The 19186-nt window shown below is 33.9% G+C and overlaps 1 protein-coding gene across 1 annotated transcript in view; it reads left to right on the forward strand.

Moving 5' to 3' along the window:
- Positions 1-1231: 1231 nt before the first annotated feature.
- The window catches only part of LOC104543871 (synaptonemal complex protein 2-like), a 28329-nt gene continuing 10374 nt past the window's right edge, over positions 1232-19186 (forward strand). Inside the window, 28 exon segments of the mRNA XM_010188585.1 lie at positions 1232-1255; positions 1924-2064; positions 2186-2314; positions 3246-3350; positions 4166-4190; positions 5128-5213; positions 6063-6151; positions 6714-6748; positions 7375-7517; positions 7597-7649; positions 8658-8703; positions 8957-9052; positions 9531-9591; positions 10181-10329; positions 11744-11890; positions 12982-13081; positions 14037-14155; positions 14889-14984; positions 15115-15187; positions 15292-15349; positions 16067-16204; positions 16301-16376; positions 16379-16452; positions 16454-16643; positions 17143-17261; positions 17931-17961; positions 18570-18634; positions 18741-18798. Coding sequence (XP_010186887.1) covers positions 1232-1255; positions 1924-2064; positions 2186-2314; positions 3246-3350; positions 4166-4190; positions 5128-5213; positions 6063-6151; positions 6714-6748; positions 7375-7517; positions 7597-7649; positions 8658-8703; positions 8957-9052; positions 9531-9591; positions 10181-10329; positions 11744-11890; positions 12982-13081; positions 14037-14155; positions 14889-14984; positions 15115-15187; positions 15292-15349; positions 16067-16204; positions 16301-16376; positions 16379-16452; positions 16454-16643; positions 17143-17261; positions 17931-17961; positions 18570-18634; positions 18741-18798 — 2526 coding nt within the window.

Below are 19186 nucleotides of genomic sequence, written 5' to 3' on the forward strand. Positions count from 1 at the left end.
AGAGCAGAAACCCTTGCGCGAGGCTGAAGGAAAAGCCCACCTCCCACCCCGCACCTCCGACGGCGATTGGTCCGCGTGCTGCGCACGCGGGTAGTGATTGGCTGGGGACGACCGGCGCTGGGAGTGATTGGCCAGGAGAAAATGGCGCCTTTTTCTGCCGCGGCGGTGAGGTGAGGGCAGCCGTGCTGTGAGGGGTTTCTCTGCCGCCCCGTAGTTTGCTGCTTTCCTGGCGAGACGCGCCCCGCTATTGAGGAGGGAGGGGGGACTGCGGGGCGTTTTTCTCTCATAAAGCTCCTGGGGGACACGCTAGCGGTAATGTGTGTTTCGAAGTCTCTCTTGCTTGCCTGACTAGGTGGGAGACCTGTGAGGTGATAGCAAGGGCTTCAACGGAGGCTGTTGCATTCTTGTATTAGAAAAAATAATCTAAGAAACACCCAGCATTTGTTATTGCCGTATTACTTTGAGGTAAAGAAATTACTAGTATGTGTTCCTTGTTGCTTGTTCTAGAGAAATAATTCCCTGTTTTTATCCTTATTTACCTTTGCTTTGCCTAATTCTGTGTAATTTCTGGGATGAGGAGACCCAAACTGTGCAGGATAGATTGGTTGATGTAGTTTAATTTATACAAAGCATTTAAAAGTTTAGGGTTTTTTACATATTAATGCTCAAAACAAAGAAAATACTTTGCTCTTGAGTATTAAGACAATGTTTTCAGAAAACTGTACTTTTGAGATGCTGCTTTTTCGTGGTAATAGTCATGTCAGAGCCCATCACTGTAAGTACAATTAAGAAGGCTTTTCCCCTTCATGCATTTATAACGTTTTTCTTAAATTATTTAATCTGCCATTTTATAGTGAATCCCTTTTGGAGTTCTGCTGTTGACCTGTTCTGAATAACCCAGTGTTGAAGTATAGTTGGCTATACTCGTGCTCTTTTCTTGGTAAGAAATATTGAGTCTGCTGCAAGGATCCTCTGTTCCTCTGTTGCCAAAGCTGATCATTCCTGTTACTCTTTTATTTTAAGCAGTTGTTTATCTGCATAAGGATTTTCCATACATCCCCAGTTTAATTTCTTAAACAGTATTTATACTAGTAATGAATTTCGGAATTTGGAATATATTTTGACTGATTACTGACATGTTTGCAAAATCTGTTGTCTGTGTCAGTGAATTGAGTTTTGGTCAAGTGATGATTGATCCCTTCTTATGCAGCTGAGTAGATGAATTGCAAAAATGGCAGCCAGGAATTCAATGCAGGTATGTGCTTATGGACCAGAATATGAGTATTGATTGTTTCAGTTATTAGTTTTAAGCACTCCTCCTGGTATTTAATTACAAGTAAAATTTGCAGTGTAGCAAAGAATGTGATAGGAGGAAATTTTCCTTTGACATAGGTTAGTGCTAAGTAGCTAGGGGTAGTAGGGTAGAAAGCCAGAGGTACTGAAAATTGTAATGGATGAAAATAAATCATATGCATTTGACATATGAATCAGCTGGGATGATACTTAAGATCAAAATGTTGAAATCTGTTTATAATTGATTTAGAAAGAACAGAGTGGCAAAATAGTTGAGGGAAGGCAGTAGTCCTCAAGTACATTAACAATCTTTTAAAGTCACTAATAGATAACTTAGAAATGCAAAATATTAAATGTTCTACGGAATGGATATTAACACAATGAGCTCTTATACAAGCACTTCTTTGTAATATGATGCTTAAGGAAAACTGGCAAATAATTAAAAACTCAGTGTATAAGTATTTGCATGATTAATGTATTAGATATGGTGTTCTGTATTTCAGGTTTTACGATTCAGAATATTTTATTAGAATGAAACATTGTGTAAAACTTATGTGAGATCTTGTTAAATCAGTATTAATGTTAAGCATATAGTAATACAGTTGCTCTGCTTTCTTTTATTGTGGACAGATTGAAAAGCTAATTGATGAAGCTACAAGAAAAAAAGATTTCCTGTTATTAGAACGATTTCTGGCAACAGAAGGCTGTGAAAAGGTTTCTCACAAATGCAGCAAACAGTTTGTTAACAAATTGGACAAGCTTCTGTGTCGGGTAATGTAATCATTGCATCAGAATCATCTATACTGTCATTGGAATAGTCTGAAAAAGATTTTTTTCATTTGGCTTGGTTTAGAACTGTACACTAAAGCTTATGTTATAATTTCAATTTCAGGAACTTGACAAACAAGAAGTCAAAAGCATTTCTACTTTACTAAACTCTATTCAGAAATGTGGGGAAAAAATCAGCATAGCAGGAGAAGATGGGCTCCCAGCAATGATAAAATACGGTCTTGTTGGAAAGATAAGTAAAACCATAAAGCAAATGTGAACTGCTAAAAATATATAAATTAATAAAGCATGCATAAGTAATACTTCAGTGCTGAACAGCTTAATGTTAAATTTGGTCCTTAATTGTTTCTGAATTAAGACTTTCCCATAACTTTGCAACAAACGTTATTCAAATTTAAATGTTATTTGACGAGTGGCTTCTTATAAAGTGATAGTGCTCTACCACAGTGAGGATTTTTCAAATTGTATAATTAATTTCGATATACTCACAACAATTACAATATCATATATTTTTATATGAGCTTGCTATACTGCTTTTGAGTCAGAAGTTGGAATTCCCTGGTGTAACTTAATAATTGTAATAGTCACAACAGCAATATTTTACCTGTTCTTTCAGCAGATTATAGTACTATTCTGATTATTTTGTGTTATTTCAACCAGCGTGTTAAATGTGTTAATCATTTGTAACTCAACAATAACAAATATACGGAAAAATAGACACCACTTCCTTATTGCTTTCACTAGAGATTTTACTGAAGAAAAACTAATGGCAGCATCAGATGAGTGTTACTCAATTGCCTTGTCAACTGCTTTAATAATAATAAAAAAGTGTGTTGACAACTTCATGCTTACATTCACACCTACAAACACTTTCATTCAGCTGTCATCCATTTTCAGCTCTTTTTCTGTGATGGCACCTTTAAAAGTAGCTCTCGCTTTTGTGTCAGAAAGTCAGCTACAGCAATTACTTACATTAATTTGAAATCACCTACATTTGTTTATCATGAGTGAGAAAATTCAGTTTTTTAAAGTATACTCAGCAGCCTGGTAATGTTGCTGCTGTGTTAATTTTTGTATAGTTTGTATCATTTTACTTAAGTATAACATAAACTATTGTACTTTTTCATGCTATTAAAGTAGCTTTACTTTTATTTTCCCTTTACATGGTTAACTGGTTTGAAAAGGTAAAAGGAATTTTGATCCTTAGAGGAAATGAAAAGAATGAAATGCTTGCAAGTCTGGCTGAAGTTTTCTTCAACATATTACTGGTAAAAGGATATTTTTTTTATGAGGGTGACAGAGCACTGGAACAGGCTGCCCAGAGAGGTTGTGGAGTCTCCTTCTCTGGAGACATTCAGAACCCACCTGGACGCCTTCCTGTGCAACCTCATCTGGGTGTTCCTGCTCTGGCAGGGGGATTGGACTGGATGAGCTTTTGAGGTCCCTTCCAATCCCTAATGTTCTGTGATTCTGTGATATTGATAATAAAATACATTGTTTGTATTTGGCAAAATAATTATTACTACTTTAGCAACAAAAGACTTTCAAATGTGTTTCTGTATGATACCATTCTGAAGTTAATGTTACAATCTATTTCAGAAATTATTGTAATTCTTCTTTTGATAGTTTGCTTATATTCATACTCTTTTTCTGTTCATGATTAGCATAATAAAATAAAATTTTTGAAAAACCCAACCAAACAAATCAAAAAACCAGCCCAAAACCCTCAATAAAAAACCAACAAAAAATGTAAGTGTTCGATGAACAAAAAAATTTCATCTTGGTCTAACTTTGATTACATAAATTATTGGTATCCTAATCCCAGGACCCCAAGTTTATAAGTTCTGTGAGTTTTCTTCTGTTCATAAAAAATTTTGTCACTGGGGAAATAATTCCCATAAATTTAACTGAAATATAATTTTGGGAAACCACACTTGAAATTAGAAGTCTCTTACGTTCTTCATTAAGGGTGGAAAGATTTTAAAATTTAAAATGCTTTTTGATTACTTGCTTTAGGTACATGTTACCTGATTTTCATGCTGTAATATTTACAGTATCAAATTTATGTTTTGTTTTATTGTAGGCTATATGTGATAGCAGACCTGAAGGTGAGCTTAAAAAAAGTGTATACTAGATATGATATTGAAGTGTTCTGAAGGAGACTTTTCAAAGTCATTATTGGTGTTAAAATAACTCTTACTACTTGTGGAGCCATGTCGAGGCAAGGTAGAGAAGGACACATATAATGAGGGTGGTACAAAGTTTCTTCATCTGATGTAAAGATACCACCAAATCTATGTTTTAACTAATAAACTGTAACAATCCTCAAGAGCACTGTTCTGTGCACAAAGAACTACATCTCTCATTCATATAAAAAAAGCTTGAATATCAACTGTAACTTTGATTGTTTACTTTGAGGTTTCTCTACTGACAGATTTCCTTGTAAATTGCTGATGCCAGTAATACAAGAGCAGGACAGCCTGGTCTCCTCAGAGATGGCAACTGAACTGAGCTTTTTCTAAAAAGAACATTGTTTCTAAGCTACTGTCATAGCTCAGCATAGCGCAGTAGTCCTCCATTATTGACTCTGTTATAATTAATATCTTGCAGCTCTTACCTTTCAGTACACTACTAGGTAGAAAGTCGCTACAGACCATTATGCTGTCATGATCAAAATGAAAGATGCCTTTCCTTGTCCCTGAGAAGATGAATTCCAGACTCTGAATTATATCTCAGAGAGCTAAGTTATAGAATTAATACGATTATATTTTTAAAAGAATGATCTCATGCCCAGGGGACTTTCGCAGTGATGCACAGGAATAGTAACATCACGAAGAGCCATATTTACTGTAAATTGAAGTAACTATTCTATCTTGCATATAGCCATGAAGCTTAAAATGTGTATTTTTAAATAGCAGTAATCCTATGTGGAAAGGAAGGCATACTATATGTTATTTCTAAATGACAAGTAACCTTTTTCCAAAGGCTGATGAGGGGGCACGCTAATACACTCTTGATAACACTTTAATTTTTTCTATTCATTAGGTAAAATGCAAATACTAGAAAATTTTGTTCTGAGAACGTGTACCCTCATCACTGATGTAAGAATTAGTATTTATGTGCAGCAGGAGGTAAACACTCTCTTCTTTCTAAGCAACAGTTTTCTGGCTAGTGTTTTAACAGACTTTGTGAAGATAGTAATTTAACTGTACAGATGCTACAAAAAAAGGAGATTATTGTAGTGCTCTAGTATCAGAAGGATAATTTAATGTTTCTCTGGGAATGTTTGTTGTCATTTATATGTTGGAGGTTTGGTTTGGTTTGTTTTTTTTAAGACTACTGACCTATAGTTTTTGTTTTGGACAGTAAATTACAAAACAGTGGTACTAAGTTTCTGGTTGAGAAAGCTGTATAAAAGCATAGGAAATAATATGCTCTGTTACAACTGCTATTAATAGGAGTAAGATTGTTGATTGGAAATTCTTTACTTGCAGTAAGTTCTTATACCTTCTAGTTTACTGCAGATTTCTTCTATTTATTTTAGTAACCTCAGGCTGTCAGGTACTCTTTCTTCTTTAAAGAAAGGGGAAGTTAGAAAAGAGTCTTCTGTAAAGACTACATCCCCAAAGGAAAGGCTTTTGAATGCAAATTTAAGGTACACTTTAGCTCAGCAATCAACTGCAGACAGAGCTCTAGTTTTGAAAGTTGGGGTTTTTCCTCATATTTAACCTTGCAGGTAAGAGACATAACCCTTTGGGAACTGATGTTCACATTAAAGCTAATATAACTTATTGAAATTGAGGTAGTTATAATAACGTAAATACTATTTAAAGTCAGATAGAACTTACTGTCTTTTTTTTGTTTTGCAATTATTTAAGCATGTTCTTTTCTTCAGTGGTATGAAATTCATTACAAGGCACAAAATAAGAATAAACTTATTTTCTATTTAATCTTACTTCCTTTTGTTCCACTCTTCTTAGGTAGTAAGAAAACTTAATTTAATGCTTGACAACATGCCTCGAGATGCCAGGAAAACAATATTTTCTACAAAGGAGATGTTGCTTGTCATGTAAATAATCTTCAGTATAATGTTTGTATTATTACATTATTTGCATAGCTGGGAAGATAGTTTTTACTAATGCTGTTTATAATGCACACCCACTGGTCCCTGTTTAAGTCACTTTTGCATTTGCTATTTTGTTGCCAGTAGTAGTGGCTGTGGGCAGGTCCTCTCATGAGTTAGTCACCATTACAGGCCTGAATTTACCTCTTTCCTGTCTGTGTTAGGCTTCTTCTTATCCCAGTTATCTTAAAATAATTAAACTCTATTTATAAGCATGTGTGTAAAGCACAGTGAATTAGTCACTGGAAGGACAAGCAATTCATGTTGGGATGTTTTTACAGCCCCTCAAAAAATAAGTAGATTAAAAATTATCTATGTCAGGTGATTCACTTCCTCAGTAGTACTTTCAGATGTATATCCTCAGCAGAACGGACTTACCCCTTTGAAGTCTAATAGTTTAGTGGAACCAGAGTTTTGTCTCATATATTGAAGGCTTGTAATTAAATAAACCTTTTTTTGTGCTTTGTGTTGGTGTTGTATTTTGATGAAATGCTACTTTCTTTGGCAGGAGTGATATGGGGAGGAGAATTTTGGATGCTGGAGGTAAGCATGGGGCCTTAATAAACGATTTAGTATTGAGCTTCTTTAAAATTACATGCAGACCCATTAAAAATCTAGAGAAGATATTTAGAAACTGCAGAGTGTTGCAATTACAGTCCTCTGAAAAATACAAATACTGCATGAAAACAATCTGCAAACTGGAATGTTTCAGGTGTATGCCGCATATGGCTAACTCTGATGTTTTCAGTCCTTCTCTAGAATATGAGTTTTAAAATAGCGGAAGCTCATAAGGAAGTCAGTCTCTGAGGACAGTGAACTGCTAGCCATGTTTAGTAGTACTATAACTTCTCTCGGGGTTCGCTTTGCTATCCAACAATTTCCCAGTTCAGACAGGTGAAAGGTGAAAACTTCCTCTTTCCTGCTTAGAAGCCTAGCATTGCTCTGATGTTCCTTGAAAGTTTGGTAGAAATTTCATTTTGAAAAATGTGTTGTTTAGTCATCCTCATTCCCTTAGTTCTTTATCTATATATCGTTTATGTATTTGTATATAATATGATATGTAATACGAAATGTTCAGCACTGCTTATATCGGCTTCTTACATAATATTTTTTTTCACATGAGCATTGCCTTTAAAACTGTTGTTCTTGTAAAATGTATTGTGCTGTAGACTATGACCTGCAAGTAGCCATTACAGAAGCTTTATGCAGAATGATATCAGAGAAACAAAGAGGAGAACTGGCACGCCAGTGGTTTTCCATGGAGTTTGTGTCCAATGCATTTAAAGGAATTAAAGATTCTGAGTTTGAAACAGTAAGTCATATGAAAAGTGTTTCCATGAAGGTAAGCTTCTGTTTTACAACCCTTTAAAAAAATTAATGTATTTTAACAGGATTGCAGAAAATTTCTTAACCAGGTGAATGGCATGCTTGGAGACAAAAGAAGGTAAAACTGATGTTTTTAAAGCTAAGATGTTTTCTTTTTTTTGATTTTATGGCCATTCATCAGGAGTAACCATTGTATCACAAAACCTCATTTGGAGAAACTCTGAATTAAAATAATACAAGCAAATAAACCTGATATTGCTGTGGTATTAAGTCAAAGAACCACACAGAGTTAAGATACTTTGAAAATATTAAATAGTAAAGAAATTGAGTAATAACTGTCTTTTGGCACATTGTCACTGACACATTCTCTTATCAAGATGTTATTATTATGTAATTCCCACATCTGTAAAAAAGACAAACATAATGTATGTTTGAGATTAGACAACAGCTTGAAGGAACTGTTCACTAAATAAAGTACATTCATTTGTAAAGATTCTTAAACAATATGAAGTGTATGCTACATTTCCTTTAATAAATGTTTACAAGGAGCTTGTTTTTGTATTCTATTTAGTTCTGTTGCAAGATCCTGAGATGCTTGTTAGTTCAATAAACATATCGTGTAACAATAGCTAGTAATCTGTGGGTATGTATTCCTTAATTTATTTAGGATATTTATACTGAGGTAGTATCAATGAGAGTATCTGCTAAAGAAATATGACATGAAAAGAAAGAGAATATATGAGCTTTTTTCTTATCTGTATGATCACATGCTGTGCATGTTACAATCTCTTTGCTGTCATGACATATGAAAGCCTGGTATGTCTTTATATCAGGTGTGTATTCAGATTAAATACCATTCTTAAAATATCAGCAGACAAGCTAGAAGGTATGAACGTAGTGACGACGTCTGAGACCACTGCTTTAATTGTGAGGATATATAAAATTTCATGTTCTCTCCATTAGGGAAGAAGTGCAGACAAGTGACTGTTCTTTTGATTGCTGTGATCTCTTAGTCTCTAAAGCTCACAATTCTTGTGCTGAAAACACAATCTAGTTGCTGTGTTCAGATATGTAAAATTTATTTACAGCATTTTAGGCTACTTGACAAAATTTCCTTTTCTTACAGGGTTTTTACATATCCATGTTTATCAGCAGCTCTTGATAAAAATGAGGTAAGTTACTGGCTCAATCATATGTACACAGATTTTCATTTGTGCAGCAGAAGAATTTATTTTCCTTCTAGTTAAGAAAAAATAAGGATCAAGTAAGAATGTTTTGGTTTTTGGTTTGTGTTTTTTCTTTTTCAGGAGTATTCGGATGTGCATGGATTTAAAGTTTCTCAGACTTTCTCAAACAAAGCCTGTTTTCTGGTATAAGTCATTGTTTGCAGCTCTTACTCTTATCTTTTTTGTTTGTTTGTTTTAGCTACAGATACCATTGGATGAAAATCTTGAAGAATTTTGGATTGATTTCAATGTTGGTAGCAGAAGCATATCTTTCTATGTGGCAGCAGATGATGCAGTAAGCTAATTTTTGTCTGTCATACTAGATTGTTCTGAGGCAGTAGATGGACATACTTTCAAGTGTATCAAATCTGTTTCCCCACATCAACATGTGGAATTTGTGTGCACTTGTAGTGTTGAGGGGGAACAAATAGTCTAGAAGTGGTGTACGTATTTACATCGGTTTCAAAGTAATGGATTTCTAGTACTGCTCATGAACAGTTTAACATACACACACCTGAACAAGAAGCCATTTCCAAAACTGCAGTTATCATTTTTTGTAGATGAGACACTGTTTGGACTAATGTCTCTACCAAAGCTCTTTTGAAACAATGTTCACTGTTATAAATCAAGCATATGTTCATTATTACGCCTTCTAACAGAGGATTTGAAAAGTTGAATATTTGTCCTTACTTAACAACTTTCTGAGCACTGCTCTTCATTTAATTACATTGCAATGCTTTTCTAGCTTTAAAAGTATGTATTTTTCATGTAAGGATCATCAGTGGGAAACAGTTATTATACCAGAAGAAGAGGTAGACCTTTACAGCCTTGAAGGTATTGGCACTCTAAAATGTGACCTTATGTTACAGACTAACTTGGATTTTGAAACTGAGTAATCCTAAAGTACTGACCGAATTCTCAGTAAAGCAAAATTCCCACCTGAAATATTATACGTACTGTTTTTATTGAGGATAAAATCGCACTGCGGTCATGTTTGCGTTTTAGGCATGCAGGTGTGATTTTTATGAAAATAATTTAAAAATAATGTTTTATAGTTATTTCAGTGCAAAATAAGGCATAAGAATGGCATCTAATAATGTTCCTTTTAAGCTAGTTAGAATAATTTTGTATATAACCAATTTGTCTGCAGCTATAGTAACTAATTTTCAAATAAAATTCTACAGGATAAGATATAAGAGATAAGAATATCTGTATATATAATATACAGAATAAGTATTTCTAAAAGAATGAATCTTGAATTGTTTAACTAATAAAATTTCTTGTAAGTTAGAGTGAATTAAGTAAAATATACATCTTAATAGCTGAACTGAAGAATACATGTAAGTTTCATGTATTTAAAACCTTTATATGAGATGTTGCTAAATTGCAATGAAACTACTTTTCAAATTTTGTTTTTGTCCAGAAAAAGATTCAAAGAAATTATTAACAATAGAACTAAAAAGCCCAATGAATGTTGGTAATCAAGAAGGAGAGAAATTTTTTTTATATTTTGATTCTCTCTTGGATATCAAAGATGTAACTGGAAAGATTTATGGATTTAGTAAATGTAAGGTAAGATTTAAACACCTCTTTGAATAGTTTTGAACTGATTAAAAAGAAATGTCTCATTGCCATATAAATGTTGTAATAGCTGTGATTATTGGTATCTGTTTAGTTACTTAGTGTTTCTGATTAACATTGCCACTACAGAACAGCCTTTCTCCCATATGTTAAGCTTTTGTAAAGATGCCTAATATGGATGAGAGGAAATGGCTTCAAATTGTGCCAGGGAAGGTTTGAACTGGATTTTTAGGAATTTTATTTTTTTTTTTAACTAAAAGGGTTGTCAAGCTTTGGAACGGGCTGCCCAGGGAAGTGGTGGAGTCACCATCCCTGAAAGTATTTAAAAGACGAGTAAATGTGGCACTTATGAACATGATTTAGTGATGGTCTTGGCAGTGTTAGATTTATGGTTGGACTCGATCATCCTAAAAGTCTTTTCCAACCTAAAAATGATTCTATGATTCTAAGATTTAAAATTAATTGAAAGAAATATTAATTGGCTAGAGATCACCATGGCTTAATGTCAAGTTCTGCGCATATAATTTTCCAGAAACGCAAGAACTGGATGCATACAAATATGGAAGTATTTCAGAAATGATTCATTAGCTATCCCATTTTGCAGTATGCTTACCACTCTTATGAACTTACTGATTTAGTCAAACATTTTTAGCAAGCCATACCTTACTGATACTGCTTGTAACAAACTACTGTCCCCTGAAATCTGACTAACCAAGAAACTCATGAAAATGGAACTGCTATGAGCTTGTAGAATCTGTTTCCCCCAAAAACCTGATTTTAGACACCTATGATCTCTGAGTTAAATATTTTCTTTGTTTCTTATTTTAAAGTGAGTGAAGTGTGTGTTTTACATAGATGCTTACTCACTTTGTAGGGCTTTAGTAAGAAGCAGTCTGCATCAATTGCCAAAACAACTGTACATATCATCTTTGATGAAAGCGGATCACAGGTATTTTACTTCGCTGAGATGGTTGTTTTCTTGGTTTTTTTATATTTAGTCTTCTTATTAGCTAATTTATGATCATTCAGCATAAAAACAAGGACTTTTCAAATGCCAGTAAGTAAAGATAACTCTAAAACCAGTTAAGTGATTTCTGATAAGCAAGTATTGTATATTTGGGGAGATAATATTAATATGGAAATCATAGAATACTTCAGACAAATACACATGGGGAAATTCTTTTTTGTGAATTGTGATTTGGTAAGCCATTGTTGTTAGCAAAAATATGTTAGGTTGAATGCTTTTCAAACTAAAAGTATATAAGCTCTGAAGTTCGTAAAAATCTACAGTGAAGAATGTGCTACTTAGGGTAAAGAATTTGCTCTCTGTGTTTTTGTATAAATATAAAACATAATAAAATCCAAATACTGTATAAAAATTTAAAAAATCAAAAATATTATGTAGGTACAGGTACCAGAAAGTCAGTTGTCACCATGTTTAAAAGAAAAATCTGAAGAACTCAGTAAGTACAAAATCCAGCAACTTCCTGGAACACTGAGGACCCTGAATAAAAACAACAGTCAAGAAAAATGCAGAGATGCTTCCTCCCAGGTAAGTAGGATTATCAAAACTCAAAAAAGAGTACATAAAACCTACAAGTCAATTTAGATATTGATTGTATTGTAATATAAAAACCCTGTTATTTTACAGTTGGAATACAATTCATACAGAGTTTGATTGTTTCTCTTATGACGGTACTAAGCTGTATAAATTCCACTTTAAAAAAATTCTCATTATTATGTATATTGAAACTATAACAATGTGACAAAGATAAGAAGCAATTGTTAATGTTCTTTAGACCATTACGCTTTAAGAATTCTTTTTAAGGAGAAATCTTTTCAAGATATGCTTAAATCTCTTACAATATGTGAAACTAATATAGCCTCTGGAGACTTAGTAGTGATCAGTAATAGTAATAGCTGTAATTATAGGCAAGTCCTATAGGCTTGTCATTCACAAAGTCCAATGATTATAAAAAAGCATGTGATTATCAAGATGAATTCTATATCCTGGTTATTCAAATCACAATTTCATAGATCTGCTCCCATGAAGAGCTGCTTCTCTGTTTTAAACTGCAAGGAGCCAAATTCATTAAGGCTGGTGTTTCTTTTGGCTCACAATCACTCTAAATTGATTAACATATTATGGTTATACTAGGACTAACTACAGATATGGTAGGGATGGGGGAAAAGCTGAAGCAGTGTCACCATGTCTTCATCGTGCAACAGACACACAGTGCATGTCTCGCTGGCAGTAGTCTAGTAAACCTGTTCCTGAGGTTCTGCTGGTCTATAGCTTGTGACAGCTTCGCAGAAACTCCTGGGAATCATCTTGGTTATTTTGATTGTTAACAAGGGACGGGATTTGTCCATGCTTTTTTGAATTAATTTAGAGAAGAGCAGTCACTGATCTCAGGTTTAAAACATTAGTTTTACATATTATATAATTAATTTGTGTGATATTGTGAACTTTCTCTAAAAAAGGAACTGCATGAAAAATCGCATTACATTGTTGTGTGTGGCAACAGCAATTGACCTTTCAGTAACAGAAATTGTCACAAGACTTGGAAGCAGATTTTCTGAAATCTTGTGTTGTCATCCTTAAATCTGTGTATTATGGTCAAGTTTTCTATGTTCCTCAAGATAAGTAAATCTGGTAAAAGAAAAGTGTCTGAAGCATCCGTGCTCATTCCTGGAACTACAAGATTTTCCACAAGGAGTCCACTGGTTTTTGCTAGTGCACGTAAGTCTACAGGTACTTTCAGGGTTAAAATATAGTATAAATCATCTTTGAAATACAAGCATGAACTGTGATGCTTTGCTGAGCTGGAAATGAAAAGTGGATCTTATAATATCTCTCCAACAGGTGCTTTAAAATTGAAATTTTTAAGCTAGGCCCCTTGCTACTGGTCCATAGACATGATGCAGGACAGTAGCTGCACATGAATTCCAAACAGCTGAAAGGCACCTATCGTTTTTACTGCTGCTGTCAGTCAGCTATTTGTGCTGAAGCAGACTGAGAAGTCAGCGATCGATTAGAAGACCTAAAATAGAGGTGGTTGGGTTTTGTTTCCATCTCGCTCCGCTTGTGCTCTTGGTTGAAAGAATTCTCAGCAGTCAGTGCTTTTATAGCAGTTGCAGTGGAAAATCAGTTTTATCCAACGTGTATATCTGTCACTTGCATTTTATTCTTATCTAGAAACTGCATGTGTTTCTACTTTAACTGTCTCAAGTGCATCAGTGTCCTTAATTATGTATAGCCACGTATCACATCCACATACAAATTAAGAGTAACAGAGGCTAGAAAAAAAATAATTTGCAGATTAGGATGGAACAAGACAGAGAATTTCTGTAACTTTTTTATTTGGAACTTAACCATGCAGTCTATTTCAGCAAGAATATATTACAGTAAAATCTTGAAATAGGTGACCAACTATTTTCTTCCAGAGCCAGACTGTAAAAAGCATTGCTTGCCTCCAGACATCCACAGTCTATGGGCTCATTAACCTCCATGTAACTTAATTGAAATCAATGGAATTATAAAAGGTACATAATGAGTTGGTATAATGCTGCCCAAATTTTTTTAAAATTTATGGAATAGAAGTGATCATGGGCAAAACTCTTCATATCAATGTCACAGACAGCACAGTAATCATAACAGAACAGGTGGTAGAATTCTAACATGTCTCTGTTTTCAGCCACTCCTGGTAAAGGACGTTTTAAGCTGCCTTTGGAAATGATGAGCTCTGCTGAAAAGTCTAACAACAGTGCAGTAAATGAGACCAGAACAAAGAATTTCTATGAAGAACCAACAGGAGTATGGATGTTATCTGTAGCTAAGTCTTTTACTTAGAATAACATTAATTTCTATTCTGATTTGTTCGCAATTCATATTTTAAAGAGCTAGAGTCTTGCAGTCAGCAACACACTTTCAGAAAATGGTGCATTTTACTTTATTGCATAATGTTTTCTTTGGATTTCAGGTTTAATATGAAAAGTCAGACAAAATTAGCCAAAATTTGCAGTCACTCATCAGTTCTGACCCCACAGTTAACATGCTTTTACTAGAACCACAGTTCTTCATTTGTGTGTGAGAACAGTGTATGCACAGAATCTCAAATTATGCAGCATTGAAGTACTCTTAAAAACATACAGTACATTCCACTCTAGTTGTGAAATGTTAATGTCTTCAGGTTATAGTGTTTATAGCACTGGTTTTTGTGCATTTTTATTAGGCATTCACTAAAATCAAACAAAATACATGGTTGTCACTGAACTGCAGTTTGAGTTGCTTCTGTTCCAGTTGAAAAAGACTTTAAAGTAACATTTTTATTTTATTTCTGGTTCTAAAAGCCTTTCTAGGTCAGAGTTTGGTCAAATCCCAGGCTATGGGATTCTGAAGCATTTTTTTGGTATAGGCATGGTTTAGAAAAAGGCTTTAACATCTAGAATGTGTGGTTTAGAATCTTTCAAGTGTTACTTCCTAGGAGGATTTTACTTCTTTTGTTTTTATGGGCTGTAATTGTCAGGTTTCTTATTGTGCTTTTTAGACTGGGCAAAGACGTATACGAGACAATGAATTTTCTGAAACAGAACAGAAGATCAGGAAGTCAAATATTAGAAAGGAGGCAAAACTACCTGAAAAGGTACTGGAATCAGCACTTCTATGAACTGGAAGAACAATTCCATGTTTTATTAAGGAAAATATATGTTTATGAGGTTATACTGTTTATAGTATATATTTTATATTTTCTTCTGGGTGTTATCCCACTGTAGCAAATTTGTGCTGAAGAAGTTTCAGAAATTATACAAGAGGCAGAAATTGAGGCCGCACAAAAGCAAACTTTAGGCAAGTAATTTTACAAGTGTCGATAGTCCTCACTTTTACAATTATTTTAATTTTGCCCATTTCTTTTGTAATAATAATTTATACTAAATTAATGTCTCATTTAGATGAAGCGTTAGATATTGTTCCTGACTCTCAGGCAGGATGGAGAAGCAACAAACCTGTGTAAGTAGTGGGGAAAAAAACCAAGTCACTGTTATTGTCACTCACTTCAAAGGGAGTATTTTCAAGTATTGCCAGATTTGAAATTTTGTTGCATAGTTTCAGAAAATGCCAGAATTTGATTGTCTTGTATTCCCTGAGAGTTGTATTAATAAGTGTTGCCTATGTAAGTCAGGTCACTTTCATTACGTTGTTTTAATGTTCTTACTGTGAAATTCATGACACCAAGCCAGCACTCAGATATGATTGCTAAGACTACTTCATGAAAAATACTGTTCTGTTGTCCCGGTCAAAGACTTTAAATTGGTGAATCTGCTTATGAAAATAGCACTCATTAACAAGATCAGAGTAGGAGTTTAGGTAAGCTTTAGTAGTAACAAGGAGAATAATTATATCAGATGACAACAGAAGGTAAAATACAAATGACACATAGGTTTACGTAAGTGAGCTGTGCCATAAAAAGTAGATTTGGCACACCACAGAGTTATCCTAGGTTCAAGGTTTAATTATGGCCATAGGATAGCATTGCCTTTTTGAAGCTGACTTAAACATATCTTGTTTCTGAAGGTTTGCTATTTTAATTGAACAACAGTAGCAGGCTCAGGTACCAATGCATTGATGCCAATTATCACTATTTTCCTATTTTGTGATGCACATTTATTATACTTAAGACTCACTTTCTGAAATTCACTGATAATAAGATGTTGTTATCTTCGTTAGGCTGCCTAGTCTTTTAGACAGTTCTTTTGATAAAACCAGAACATGGAAAAAAAGAGCATGCTCTGTTCCTGAGAAGAATATAACAACTGGTGACAAGCAACAGCTAAATCCATCATTGACACATACGTCCCATCCAGGTTATGTTCACACTTCAACTGTTAATGTTAAACTTATGTTTCAGATCAATTTTTAACCTGCAGCTGTGCTTCTTTTTCCTTCTGTATTAGTTTGTATTGTTAGTGAAAGAACTGTCAAACAAAAAGTTTTTTATTTAATTTTTTGAAGTATGTCTTCAGGTAAACAAAGAAATTAAAAAGAGAATAAAACCAAGAAAATTAAATTGATACCATGAGGGAAGAAAACTGCAAAACACTTAGTGGACAGTCAGTGTGTTAATCATTTGGAACAGGAACTGTTGAGTATAGAGGGGAAAAATATTTTAACTACTACTGAAACATAATTTAAAACATTTCTTTCAGTTAGAGTGTCCGAAACATCTTTGCATTCTGAGTTTAGAAAAGGGGAACCTGATGTTCTCTTTAGAAAAGAGGCTGCAAATCCAAAACAATCAAAGACGGTGAGAGTTTCTTACCTCTGTTTCTTTGACTTGCAATTAAGAGAATTGTCAGATCTTCAGTGTTTCAGAATGTGTTTTACTTTCCAACAAGTCACAAACTTGTTTTCCATTAACACTGAGTGAATTAAATAATGTCAGTTTCACTGTTTACTTTTTCAGTGTGACCTGTTGATGATTAGTTTACTCTGAACTTTTTAAAAATCATGTCTTTTAAAAATCTTCTTTTTTTACTTGTGCTTCTCATGCACTTCTTCATTCACTTCTGATTGTTACAGTACACAAACCCACAACATTTAGAAGAAAATACTTGCTTATTTGATGTTTTATTGCTCACTGTTTAAACAATACAAAGGAAAACAGTTTTCCTAGGAATGTAATTTAGTACATCTAGAAGACTTTTAATGAAGTTTCGGTGATTGTTGGGAACCTGTAGTTCTGTTTGCAGCTTTACCCTTCTGTTGAATAGGTTCAAAGTTGAATCTCAAACTCTGTTTTATAGAAAACAAAGTCTGAAGAAATGGCAGATGCAACAAAATCACTAATTAATAAAATCAGTGACAGATACCAAGTTAAGACTGATGAGAAAAGTAAAGCAAGAGACTCCTTGGGCCTTAACAGGTATGATGTGCACTATTTACTACTGTGCTTATTCTTTTTGTGCACTGAATCTCTATTCAGTCTTTCATTCATTCACTCACTAACAACACGTTTCATGGAGAGAAACTGAAAGGGATAGTTCATGGGCACTGCACCTATTGGATGTCTCCATCCTGTCCTCATAGTTTGGAGGTCAAACTTGGATTCAGTCACCAATTTTCTGATTATCTAAAGTTCCTCATCCTTTCTTCCTGAAAGAGGTGGCTGTTAGAGAGTTTAAATTCTTAAATTAAGAAATTATTAAAAAAGAAAATTAGTCTTACCTTGCTGGTACTGATGCTTGAAGGTGATACTTTACATATGCTTTACATATTACTCTACATGCTCTCCGTGTTCGGTTGTGACTGGATGATAAAGGACTGGAATAATTGGGCTACATCACCTTTAAACCTTTTCGGTAGGGAATTTGAAGACATGCAGAACCTGAAGTATAGATGTGTGATCTGGAGTGACATTTCTAGAGCACAGAAATGAAAGGGCCTGATCTCTTTTTTTTTTTTTTTAATCCACTTGTTTTTGTAGTTGAATGCTTGAATATTTTTTTTCATAAGGCTTTTATTTAGATAAGCAATATTCTAATACATATATTCTAATTAGCATTTAACAAAATGTATCCTTATTTTGTTTTAGGACACATTTTAACAAATCCTGTGTCTTTAAGGTAACATATTATTGCTTTTGTTGGAAACTTTTTTCATATCAGATATATGTACATATATGGTGGTAGCTAGTAGATGTAAAGTGGAAGTTCCCAAATATCTCTGAATGTTAAACATCTGTAGATGTTAATGTTAATTATGCATTGACTGTATACACGTAAAATACGTTTTATGTATTTACTTATGTGGAATAATATTTCTATAGGTAACTATCAGTGAAACCCAAATTACATATTTTATAATAGAATCTATTCCTTTTGAACATGGCAATGCTAAATATTTAGAATAAAAATATTACAGTAAATGAGATTACAGAATCCTTAAACGGGATATAGCCAGCTCACAGAAATCAGTCTTAATGCTTGGGCTGAGAAAAAAATAAATTCAGATGTCTTGTTGATATCCTTAAAGGATAAATTCTAAAAGATTTAGTTTCTACTGGCTCTCATCCCGTTTTGCCTTATTGTGCTGTTGCTAATCAAGTGGAAGTCTGAGCAGCTGCTCAGCTTTGTCATATGTTCATGGTGAAGAACTTGCTTTTTGAGGTGACAGTGTGTATGAATGTTTAGTCCAAATTTGACATATGAGTTAACTTTTTATTTATCTATAGGAAGCAGTTCAGCATAGAAACCTGAAAGCCACTACTTTTCTTAATGTAACTGCTGATCATATACTGTAAGTAGTTAAAACACTTTCAGACAAAATTTCTAATTCCCTAATACCTAACTTTGTGAAAGGTTCATTAATTCAGTCACAAAATTCATCTGTGTCTGTTTGACAGGGATGACGTCTACAACTTTAACATCAGTGGGTTTGATGAGCCTACAATAAAGCTTGGAGTAAGAATATAATTGAAACTGATATGTTATGAATAGAATATAAAGGAACTATGTCTACTGAAAGTCTGGTTAACATTTAAAAATTCAAATTATAACCCTGAACTAAGTGGGAGGAAATTTAACATATAAATACCTCCATTACTTTCCAATTTGCAATGATATATGCTGTCCTAAGGTTTTGACCACTTAAAGCTATTGTGATGTTTTCCTGAATTAAGAATAAAACAAATTGTTTGGAGTATCATTATTTTTAAATTATCTTAGTATCTTGAAAGTGTTATTGCCATCCTTCCAATCCCCATTATAAAGACACATTTGCCTAGATGTTTAAGGAAAAAGAAAATCTAGCTAATATAAATGCAAAAGACAACAAAAGGTCGTTTTGCTT

Source organism: Mesitornis unicolor, unplaced genomic scaffold (genome assembly GCF_000695765.1).
Source record: "Mesitornis unicolor isolate BGI_N332 unplaced genomic scaffold, ASM69576v1 scaffold1840, whole genome shotgun sequence".
Classification (NCBI taxonomy): Eukaryota; Metazoa; Chordata; class Aves; order Mesitornithiformes; family Mesitornithidae; genus Mesitornis; species Mesitornis unicolor.